The sequence below is a fragment of the Vitis riparia genome, chromosome 12 (assembly GCF_004353265.1).
Source record: "Vitis riparia cultivar Riparia Gloire de Montpellier isolate 1030 chromosome 12, EGFV_Vit.rip_1.0, whole genome shotgun sequence".
In the NCBI taxonomy this organism is placed as follows: Eukaryota; Viridiplantae; Streptophyta; class Magnoliopsida; order Vitales; family Vitaceae; genus Vitis; species Vitis riparia.
The window spans coordinates 20,947,819-20,959,885 of NC_048442.1; the positions used below are offsets into that span (position 1 = coordinate 20,947,819).

The 12,067-nt window shown below is 33.5% G+C and overlaps 2 protein-coding genes across 2 annotated transcripts; one reads left to right on the forward strand and one right to left on the reverse strand.

The window, feature by feature from the left end:
• The first annotated feature begins 638 nt into the window (after positions 1–638).
• Positions 639–6,610, forward strand: LOC117926132 (chaperone protein dnaJ C76, chloroplastic). Its single transcript, XM_034845208.1, has 9 exons — positions 639–919; positions 1,246–1,374; positions 1,461–1,590; positions 1,846–1,966; positions 3,151–3,232; positions 4,161–4,214; positions 4,451–4,489; positions 5,359–5,458; positions 6,254–6,610. Exons 1-9 carry the CDS (start codon positions 713–715, stop codon positions 6,385–6,387), a joined length of 996 nt encoding a protein of 331 aa, XP_034701099.1. The 5' UTR covers positions 639–712; the 3' UTR covers positions 6,388–6,610.
• Positions 6,611–7,067: 457 nt separating this feature from the next.
• On the reverse strand, positions 7,068–8,033 carry LOC117927147. Its single transcript, XM_034846563.1, has one exon. It carries the CDS (start codon positions 7,991–7,993, stop codon positions 7,259–7,261), a length of 735 nt encoding a protein of 244 aa, XP_034702454.1. The 5' UTR covers positions 7,994–8,033; the 3' UTR covers positions 7,068–7,258.
• Positions 8,034–12,067: the final 4,034 nt, after the last annotated feature.

The window sequence follows — 12,067 nt, forward strand, 5'->3', positions numbered from 1 at the left end:
CTAATAGATGTATTTATAAATCTTATTAGGCCTACCAATGAATGGTAACAAAAAACTTAGAAAAGAATTTGAACAACGTACAAAATAAGAAGTTGTCCAAAAAAATTGCATGAGCGCTTAAGCACTTCTTGTGGACTCTCAAGCACTCCTTATTAACTTTGAATTTTCTAATTTAGTTTCAAGTTCATTAGAATTTAAGCCCACAATAAACTATACCATGAAAGTTGTAATTTTTATTTTTATTTTTTGACTATATTAATTTAATTTCAATCATAGTCGCGTACACACCACACGAAACCTTGTGATATCTTCTTATTATGCACGTTAAATTCAATTATTGTTGTACCCATCTTTGAATTCTTTAGGGTTTCTTACCTGGGCAAGCGACTACTATTCCTTTCGTGAGAGATCACACGTAAGATTTCAAAGGAAAAGAAAAATCCAAGAGTGTGGGAGAAAGAATTATCCACGCAATGACACGTGCCAAATGTCAGAAATACGTAGTGTAGCATGAGGCGATACAGATTTTATTATAACAAATGGCTGTGGTGATGCCATGTCAGCAATGCCGCCTTTCACGCCAAAATTGCTTCCACCTTAAAATTTCCTCATATTCCCAATTTAACCCACAAAAATTATCAGCCTTGTTTCATTCATAACTTCTTCTTCCTCCTCACTCCTCTGTTACAAACCCACAACTTCCCACTCTTTAATGGCTCAATTGCTCTCGCCCGTATGCACAGACTCGCTCAAATTCCAAAACCCATTGCATAATTTCTCCTCGAGGAGCCCATACCCCAAGCCCACCAGAGGTTGGACTAACCTCGCTCATTCTTCCCGCCGGAGATTTCGGGTTGCAGCCGCCGGCCAGGCTTCGTCAGAGGCGGTGGCAGAGGACTACTATACAGTCTTGGGCCTGGTAATACTTCATTTTTCAATTCACACACATGTATATGTATATAAGCATGCATGTGACAGTTTTTTTTCATAGTATTTTAGAAGTGGCTTTCTTGAGTTTTGAGTGTAGAAGTAAATTTAATCTGTGGTTGCTCTCTTTTTAATTCTTGCTTTCTGATAATTGGTTTGAAGAAGAGAAGTTCTTCTCTCTTCTGAGTGAACTATCCCCTAATTCTTCAGGATTTGATTCTTTTTTGCAAGTAATTTTAATCTGTGGTTGCTCTCTTTTTAGTTCTTGCTTTGTACTCTATATGATAGTTCTGATAATTGGTTTGCCCATATTACCAGCTTCCAGATGCCACACCAGCCCAGATTAAGAAAGCCTATTACAATTGCATGAAAGCTTGCCATCCGGATTTGAGTGGGGACGATCCAGAGAACACAAATTTCTGCATGTTCATTAATGAAGTCTATGCGGTGGGTTCCCAAATTTGAAATGAAATGCTTCAAGCTCATAGTCAACTTTTGTGTGCTGCTACTATAAATGGAGTATTGCAGTGCAGGTGCTCAGCGATCCTGTACAACGTCTGGTTTATGATGAAATTCATGGGCATGCATTGACTGCAATCAACCCTTTCTTCGATGATTCCAGTCCAAGGGATCATGCATTTGTGGATGAATTTAGCTGCATAGGTATGTGCAAAGTTTTCATTTCTGGTCATACCATTATCGAGTTTTTGACTCCTTGTATTGCCACTATTGTTATAGCTAGATTCTCTCTCACACATGCTCGCTTTGAACTCTCTACTGGAGAGCAGAAGTCTGTGATCCTGAGCTTAAGAAATCTTACTGGCTAGGAAAAAGACCAAATATAGAAGCTTATTTCCTTGCAACTAATTTATTGGTTTTGATAATACTGGAAGCAAAATATTCTAATTTTCTTCATAGGCTGCAAGAATTGTGCCAATGTTGCTCCGGATGTCTTTGGAATTGAGGAAGACTTTGGAAGAGCCAGAGTATACAGCCAATGTGGGAAGCCTGAATTAGTTCAACAAGCGATTGATAGTTGGTAGGTTTCTGCCACTTGAATATAATCATGGTATTGATGATAGATTTGTTTTGTGGCTTTTGTTGAACTGCTGAGTATATTCATAAGAAAGAACATCATCAAACCGCAATCATGTTCTTTGCTGTTCCTTCTGGTAAAATCCAATATGCTATTTCTTTGCAATATTTTAGTGTTATTGAAGTATGGTATTCAAGCCTGTAGACTGAAGACAAGTTATCATTATTATTGTTAATGGTTTACTTTAAGATAAGCTGCGAATGATATTTCCAAGAGACACAATGTTGTGTGATCATGGATCATAATATATATCTTGATAACACTTATGGTCTCCATCATTCTAGCAAACTCAATTGGACTGCTGAGACTTATGGTCTCTGTCACTCTAGCAAACTCAAAACCTATGGAGCTAATAATCTTGGGGAGATGATGGAGGCATGCATAGTCTCTGTTAGTCTGCTCCATTCTCCTTTCTCTTACTATATAATGAGTTTTTGCTCTGATTTATGAGAATGATTGGTCTATACTGCATTCTTACTAAACCTGGTGAACTTTGACAGTCACCCCTATACATGAATATTTTTCCTGCATTCCCCTTACCAAGAGGCACATGTCTGACATTGGATGGTCAGGTTTAGCCACACACATCTCAAAAATTTGAAAATATAAAACTAAAAAATGAAAAGAAAGAAATAAAGAAACATATTTGAGCATGGAAAACGTCTTTGGCAAGACCACATGAGGTTTCATTTCTACTTGTGATGATTGTATTCCACTCTTACTGCAAGCTGTAATAACTGGTCTCCCTAGAAAACTATCTTTGGTCCTGTTTTTAGTTTAATTGATTTGGGAATTTATGGTCACTAGATGAGATATCATAATTGAGCAACTTAAATACCATGTCGAATATCAAGAAAGGTTATTTAGGTCAATCCCAATGAATTCTAGCTTGGTTCATGATAACACAACATTCATCAGAAGGCTTAATTCCTTGGGACTTGGAGCAAAACTGAAAGTCCAGTTTGCACACAGTATGAAGTGTTTAGCCTTACATCCTATCCTTTTTTTCTTTTAATAAAAACCCAATATGGACATGAATGATCAATGAGCTTTGTTTCTTGAATGCTAAGAAGTTGATGTAGTAGATCATTTCAGACAGTTGGATAACTAAATCTTCTTTGTTTCAGCCCAGTTGATTGCATCCATTGGACCTCTGCTGCACAATTGTCATTGCTGGAAGACGAAATGCGCAGGGTAGAAAAAATAAATGTAAGGCCACACAACTACTATGCAGTTTCTTTTCTTCTGAATTTATGATGATGACATATATCTTCTTGATCTGATATCTTCAATTTCTTGTATTAACCAATTTCATAACTTCCTCAATGAATGGTAACTTATTGAACTTTTTTGTATACAAAATATTTTTTTCCTGAAATTTAAACCTAGGATGGACTGTTTTCCAGGCCTGGCCTAGAATCCCCTCATAAAATGCATTTATTGGAAAAGAATACATATTAGACCTGAGCCTGGCCTAGCTTGATCAACCTGTGATAATTCTAAAAATCATGCATATGATGAGTCAAGCTGAACTTGATTTGTAAACTTTGTATGTGGCTCTCTAAAATTGTTGATCTTATTCAAGGAACTTGCATGCATGATCTTTTACTTGCTAAGAGAGTCACGGGGATAGTGTTTCCCTAGGTATTGGGCTTGGTAACAGGAAAAACTCTCCTCTGTCTTTTGTTTTGCTTTTCATTCATGTAGTGGTTCAAGTTTCTTGTGAAGAAAAGATTAAAAAAAGATTTGCCCCTCCTAATAAAAAAATTAAGACGCTGTCAAAACGTGGATTTGATTAATAACATGCTTGATGATCCAAAATAACAAAACCTTGGTTATTCCGGGGGTTTCAATGGATGCTTGATTTGACATATTTATTCTACTTTATGGCCGATATCTTTTGAAAACTTTACATTTATGTTTGTTATGTAAACATATTGTTAAGGATAACTTTATCCGGATAATCTGCAAATACCACTGTGGTTGCAAAACTTTACATTTTGTTATGAAAGACACACTAGAGAAATTTTTCTCTAATTTCACACAAAAGTATTGTATGTTTTGTTTCACTTCTCATGCTCATGCAAAATAAAGGTTTAATTAGCTAAAGCAGGTTTTGTTTTCAATTATTTATCAGGTTGCATTGATGCTCTCAGGCATGGGATCTGGAGCAGTGGATGTGTTCAGAATGGTGAGTGTTATTATTATTATTATTTTCATCTGATCATGTCATCCTGTTTAGTTGGCAAGTGAACTTGGAACTTGGAACTTTTCTAAGAGACTTATTTGTATCTTTTCAAGATCTCTTAGTTTTAGGGCTCATCTTTTCAGAATCCTCAAATAAAAACAGTTGAACTGTTCCTGAAATTTACTCCTCTTCATTATTGGCCCAGAGGTTCTTATTAACTTGCACCTCTCATTTGGCAGGCAAGCACCCGATGGGAAAAGAGGCAATCAAAAGCCTTGGTATGAACTCTGACTTGTCTGTTCACCTTCATTTACATATCTTACTTAGAGCTAATTCTTGGTTAAAAATTGTCAAGGCTCGATGGCTAGAATAAACTTTTCTCTGCAGAAAAATACCAAAAAAAAAAGTTTTTTTAATGATCTAGCCATCTCTCATTTGAATGGTCATCAGATGTATACGACAGTTGCCAACACAAAGGTTCAGTTAAATGACTCATATTTCCAAGGATCTTACAGAGCTAATTTCTAAGCCATGAGGCAAAAACCCGAAAACACTTTTAAACTCTTAAAAAAAATTGCTAAAAAACATGACTTTATGCCCTTGTAATTCTGTTTGCACAGGATTTTAGTTATTTCAGATTGATGATTTAAAGTTGGGACACTTTCAGATTAAAACCAAAATTTGACAAACCCTACTGATGAAAACCCAGTAATGTTGCATGGAAATGTGATATCAAGTAGCGTTTAGACAAACACAAAAAAATAAAGTGGATTTAAGAAAGTTATCCTAAAAGAAAGGGGTACTAGGGATTGTATCTAGGACCTGTCATCCTCAACCCAAGTTTCTTAGTAATAAGTGATTGTAGTATTTTGACGTAAATACCAAATCATTCCAAAAGGAAATGAGATGAGGGTGAAATTCTATTTGAGCTATTAACCCACAAATTTCTGAATGCGTTGATCTAAAGAATTTTCTCTACAACTGGCCTACTTTTTACTCTGCTCATGTTGATTTTAGTGCATGGAAGAAATGTTCATGATGTACATTGCTTAGGTAATATAGACTCTTAAAGAAAATGATATATATGCATTTATTTTATTACTTCAATTAGAAGGTTTGATGGGTGAAGATGCTAAATTTGTTGCAGGAACAAGCTAAAATAAGGATGATGAAGAAAAAAGGTTCTGATAAAACTGAATCTTACTGGAGCAACCTTTGGGGCAGTCCAAAAGACATCCAAAATAAAGGTGAGAGTTATTTTTGTAGAAGGAAATCGCTAATATTTTAATTCATATGATTGACGAGCATTTTGGCAGTTTTCCTTGGCAGCATTTTGTAACCTCTTTCTGCTACTGGTATATTTTGCCTCTCTGTTTAATGCTTCTACTGCTAGTTCTTTCCAAGCATTGCTAGGGAATTAGAATTGGTTGATAAGGTGGAAAAGTGTTGGGGAGTGTCGTTTGTAAAGCTAAATGAAAAAATTGTCTTGATATAAAACTACATTGAGGGAGGAGAATAGGTAGTCCAAACATTTATCCCTAAAATTAAATTTTTTCTTTCTACAATGATTAAGTGTTCATCAATCCATGCACACAAAAATTCCAATCCCCCAACCATCAAAGACTTTATTGAGGCTTTAGTGACTAAAATTCTTGATGTTTAGGTTGCCAAAAGATTTCTTTCAAGAATGATCTTGAAATGTTGAGAGCTTGATCGGGGCAAATAATGACATTATGTTTCAATAAAGCACATGTATCACCTCATAAAGAATTACCCTTAGATATTTACATGCAAACCCTAGGTGTTCAAATTGGACTCTAGTATGAAAGTGGTAAATAAAGCCTAAAATGTCCAGACATGGGAACACATGGATTCATGAAAGATAGCACTAAAGGAGTTAATGACAAGATGGGGGGATAGTGGACTGAGGTTGTGATATACTTTACAATAATGGAGGTTCATGACAAAGAATGCTTTGGCTGTTTACCATTAAAAACAGTGTGAATAGAAAATTGAAAGTATCTGATACATTGTTGTTGCAGAGGAGGAAGTGAAAGAGAGAGCAAAGAGAGCTGCAGCAGCTGCTCGAAGATGGAGGGAGTACTCAAGAAAGGGTGCAGACAAACCCCCCACCTTCAAGCTTCCTGAGGCAATCTCCAACAAGAAGGAAAAATGACCAATGATTCTTGATACCCTTTACCTTTTTACATTCCTATATTTACTTGTAATCAATACATCTAGAGATGGTTAATGGAAGACACATGTGATGAATCATGTCCCTCATGTAATTTATATGTAAACAAACCCATTGATCTGGGGACCTTGTAATTATGATCAACCTATTTGCCATGAAACAAATTAATGAAGCAGAAAAATAAAAGTGAATTATGGAAGATTAATTATATCCCAAGTTAAGGCAATAACTCTGATGAACATGAATGGGTGACATTGTATACTTTAAAGTACAAAAAGTAACTTTGAAGAGAGCATGTTTCAAAATATTTTCTCATGTTTTATTTTTATTTTTATTTTTTTAAAAAAGAAAATAAATAATTGTGTATGGCTTTTGCTGTCTAAAACACTCACCAACTTGTGGGTCCAAAGCCTTTCCAATCCACAAAATGCAGGAAAAGAGTCAAAAGCGTCATCAATGTCATATTGGCACTTTCCCACATTTGAAAACTCTATATCATTTGGTATTTGTGCAGGAGTTCTTCAACAGAAACCAAGTCAAATCATCAGACTCCCCATTTCATTAACTCCCCAAATAATTTCAGACTTTGCAGTCACCTCTTTCCTTAAGAGTTTTTAAGAAGACAAGTACCCACCCAATGTCCTTCCAAGTTTGTTAAGTTGTCAAAAATCTTAATTACTTCACATGTTATTGCTTCCTCAATCTCTTCCCCCCACGCCCATTAAAAAAAAACAAACAAAATCCTTACCATGAAACAAGATCTAATTCAACTTCTCCTCATCTTTTTATTTACGTACAAACAATGGTTTAACACAGGCAAAGGAATCAAACAGTGATGATGATGATGATGTTTCTATCTTACAGCAGAGGCAACAGTGTGAGCCCAAAGTCTGAGATGATCTTTCATGTCCATTTCATTAGCAGAAGCTGGAATTCTCCAATTCAGCAATCCATCCATTTCCTTTCTTCTCCTATCCAACACACCCCATGCTTCTGATAAATAAGGCCTTGAAACTTCACTCTTTTCAATGTTCTCACCATCTTCTTCTTCATCATGATCTTCACCGCCACTAGTGCTTTTTCTTCCCAATCTCTTCAGCCCGGGAACGATGGACACCAGCCATGAATTCTTATCTTCTTCGGAGAATACAAACCCCAGATCCATGAACCCCTTCACCTCCTCCAACTCAAGCTCTGACAAGCTCTTTCTGCTCCCTTTTCTTCTCCTTCCACCATAAACCTTTCTCTCTATTGGTCTATCAGTCTCAGCAAATGTCGGGTACCCTTCTCCAAGTTCTTTCGCAGAGAAGATTCTTTGGAGCTTTGATGCCTGGAGGACTGAGCTTGGGGACACAGAATTATCCAAGGTGAAGCTCTCCTGGGAGCTCAAGAACTGGTCAGCATCACCAAGAGACCTAACATGAAGAGTGGGAAGATGCTCAGAGAGGTTTGATTCCTTGAAGGGATCATAGAATTGGAGATCTGGGTGTGGGGCAGGTGGTGGAGGAGATGGTGGAGGTGGCTTGTTTGAGAAGATTAGATGTTGAAACCAGTAGAAATCAAAGAGGTTTAGAAGCTTTGCAGCCATTGGTGATGAAGTAATTGTACAGAAGATTGAGATAGGAGGATAGATGAGGAAGAGGGTTTATATATATGTATATGAAGAGCGTGTATGCGTGTGAATATGCATCATATATAAATATATATGTATATGGGTCTCAGAACGTGTCGATAATAAATATTTTAGGTGGTAAAAGTAAATGGAACAATGATGAGCGATAGTTTTGATTTGAATATTTTAATCCATGTGCGTGAGAAATCTATGCATATGGGTCTTTCTCTACCTATTTCATCTGTTCAAACTCTTAACATACATTTTGAAAGTAATTAATATCTTTCACATTCTGCACATGCTATATTACACATGCTACCCTCTCTCTCTCTCTCTCTCTCTCTCTCTCTCTCTCTCTCTCTCTCTCTCTCTCTCTCTCTCTCTCTCTCTCTCCCTCTCTCCCTCTCTCTCTCTCCTCTCTCTCTCTCCCTCTCTCCCTCTCTCCTCTCTCTCTCTCTCTCTCTCTCTCTCTCTCTCTCTCTCTCTCCTCTCTCTCTCTCTCTCTCTCTCTCTCTCTCTCTCTTCTCTCTCTCTCTCTCTCTCTCTCTCTCTCTCTCTCTCTCTCTCTCTCTCTTCACACTTTCACACTCATTTTTCACTCTTTTGTGGAGAAGTATTGAAGAGAAGAACCAAATATTGAAGCCTATTTCGTGGCCATTAAAACTGCACTGCAATATTCAAAGTAGGATGATGTTTAAGTATTTGGAATTGAGTGACAAGTGGACAACAATCAAAACCTCATATTTGTGTGCATGCTTGACTTTATGGCCTTGGAAATAGACCTGCCGAAACTATTCCACAATGGACTTTATTGATTTACAGCTGGATTAATTCTTTCAGGTGAAAACCCCAAAATTGACAAACCCTATTTATAAAAGCTCCACATCAGCACATCCCTCTACTTCTGAATTCACAAACCCTACTTCTACCCCCACATGCCATATCAATTTACAGGAATGCCAAAAATAACGTTAATGCAGTTCCTAGTTTTACAAGCAATAAATAATAATAATAATAATAACATAGTATTTTTCTACCAATAATAGTTAATTGACTACATACTTATAACCTAATGACATTCAATAGTAGTTAGATGTTTGAATTTAGTCTTTTCCTTGGGCCTAGATTTTTTTTATATTGATGAAAATTTATATGGAAATAAAAAAGTGAAAATTAACTAAATTATAGGAATGAAAATTAACTAAATAAAAAAATTTTGAATGGACTTTGGCAAATGATAAAATAATTAATAATATATGCTAGACTAGATTTTTTAAGAAAACAATAGAAGTATATATGTAGTAATATTAGATAATAAAAGAATACGTATTATGAAATAGAATTATATTATGAGACTATATTTGCACATAGTTTATGTTTGGATAGACTATGTTCGAATAAATTATGTTCGGATAGACTATATTCGAACAAATTATGTTCGAATAGATTTCTGTTCAAATATAATTAAAAGAAAGGGTTATAAAAGCTAAGGGAATGAGACGGGAAAAATCAAGATCCCAACAATCCTCAATCCCATTGCCTACTAACAATATTAAGACATTATTTGTTTGTTTGTTTGATTTTTTTTTGTTACCTTATTCTTAAAGTAATTTTTGAATCTTTTCTCTTTTAATTTATTACTTATTCTAAGATAAGTTTATCTTAATAAAAAAAAGTTAACATTTTTATAATTTGTCTTAGAGAAAAAAGTTAATTTGTCTTAAAGAAAAAAATTAATTTTTTTCCTCTCTTATCTTTTTATTTTTAACTTCTACAATTGACATAAAAGTAAATAGAGTGTACTTCAATTTAGAAATAAATTGGCAAAATGTTGTCCAAAATATTGAATAAAACTAACATAAGTTCTTTTTTATTTATTTATTTATGATTTTCTCTCTTATTTCTCAAATGAATTTAGATCTACTTTTTAAATTAAGAATTCTTACTCAAAATCAAAATGAATGATATCAGAATTGGCTTTTTTTTTTTTAAGAAATAAGTATAAAATAAATCCATTAATTCCCAAAATGGAATACAATTATTGTCTTTTTATCTCATAACTTATCTAATTCTCAATCAAATTATACATCATAAATTTCTAAGAATTGCTTATTCAAAAGCAAAAGCAACAATACTAGAATTATAAAACTTGGATGAGAAATGAATTTACTATATTTTTTTCAAATTTAAAATCCAAGTTAAATAAATCAACTATCATCCACTCAAATAAAATTCCCCAATTAGAATTCTAAAGCAGAGCTCACACTCATTTAAATTCACTCGGATCAATAATTTCACTGAATTTTAAAAAGTGAAAAAAAAAGTTAGAATTTGAGGTTCTTAATTTCCTAAATTAAAAATCCAAAAAGTAATGAATTTATTTTTAAAATTTATGAAGATTCTTTTCAGTCATAAATTCATACATCCAAATGTGCATTATATACAAATAAGTAAGCAATCGACTAAATTTAATAATTAAAAATTTAATTATTACCCGACCATCAATTTCCTAATTTGATATTTTGGTACGTGGTTATTCTAAAAATTAATTTTAAAAAACACTATAAATTAAAATCATTTCGATTAAAATCATTATCAAATGAGCTCTAAGGTATTAGTAAAAATAAATAATTTAGAGTGTGCTTGACAGTAATTTTAGGAAGTATTTCTATTTTTTTTTTTAACATTTGAAAATTTTTATCTTTAAAGTATTAAAAATGTTAGAAATACTTTATAAAATCAGTGTCAAACACACTCTTAATAACATTCAAATATTGATAAAAAAAAAAAAAATCTTTTAATCACATTATGTTGTATTTAAACTCAAATCAAATTCAAGTGTGTTTCAATTTAAGATTAAAAAAATATATGCAAACGTCACCTAAGTGATAATCATTTATCTCCTAATTAAATAAAGTAAGGTTTCCTAAATACTCTCTTCAGTGGGAAGAAATTATTAAGGTGGTGAGATTAATTTCATTGAGATATATAAATTATATATGTAGTACTATATTATGATTTATGATTGCTTTATTCTAAATAATTTTGGGAAAAAGTATATTTTCATCTTCTGGTATACAAATATTAGCAAAATGGAAACCTAACTTTGTATATTTCAAATTAACAATTCTACTCTCAAAACAATTGCTAAGTATTTCATGAGACTGAAATACACATCAAACAAGAGTGTATGAAAACCCAAATATTTTGGGAGTAGAATTCATAATTTGAAATATGCAAAGTTCATGGTTTCCGTCTTATTCATATTTTCATATTAGAGGATAAAAACACATTTTTTCCAATAATTTTCTTTACAATTGGTCTACTTTTTAGTCCGCTCATGTCATTTATATTATATTTTAAATGGTGTTTGTTTTTTGACTGAAAACAAAAATAAAAACATTTGATTTTTTTTTATTCAGCTAAAAATAACGTATTGATATCAACCAACATAACTAAAATGAACTTATTAGCAATAAATTCAATTTATTTGTGTTGATTGATACCAACATATTACTTTTAGTTAAATAGAAAAAACTAAATATTTTAACTTTTATATTCAGTCAAAAAACAAATACCACCTTAGAGCCCTATTCAATGTACACTTTTCCTCTTCCAACCATTAGCATAACTTAATTAGATTAGTCTTCTTCTCCATGTAATTATGTGAAATTCATCTGATCTTGGGACCATGTAATCATATGAAATTCATGTGACCATGCAATTCATCTATATAAAAAGGGGTTATTTAAATAGAAAATAATATCATTGGTTGAAGTCTTTCATCCATGGATGTGGTGCATGTAGCTGTATGTTGGAGTGTGGAAAGCATCGCGCTGACCTCAGCCCACCTTTAGAAGTTGAAATTTTCATCAGTTGGTGGGAATGGATTTTTTGCGTCAATGTTGCGAAGTCTCATTCATACCATCATAAAAAATAGAAGACTTGTTAATTAATTAAATTGGTCAACTCAATAAATCTCAATTAAAGGTGTAATTAATTTAGTGTGACGTGGGTTTAGTTTGACCTCACTATAAATTCGTACATCAC

Coding starts and splice junctions, on each gene's coding strand:
- LOC117927147 (XM_034846563.1), bottom strand. CDS start 7,993: ATGGCTGCAAAGCTTCTAAACCTCTTTGATTTCTACTGGTTTCAACAT.
- LOC117926132 (XM_034845208.1), top strand. CDS start 713: ATGGCTCAATTGCTCTCGCCCGTATGCACAGACTCGCTCAAATTCCAA. Junction 3,233..4,160: donor GCAGGGTAGAAAAAATAAAT/GTAAGGCCACAC, acceptor ATTATTTATCAG/GTTGCATTGATGCTCTCAGG. Junction 5,459..6,253: donor AAAAGACATCCAAAATAAAG/GTGAGAGTTATT, acceptor TTGTTGTTGCAG/AGGAGGAAGTGAAAGAGAGA.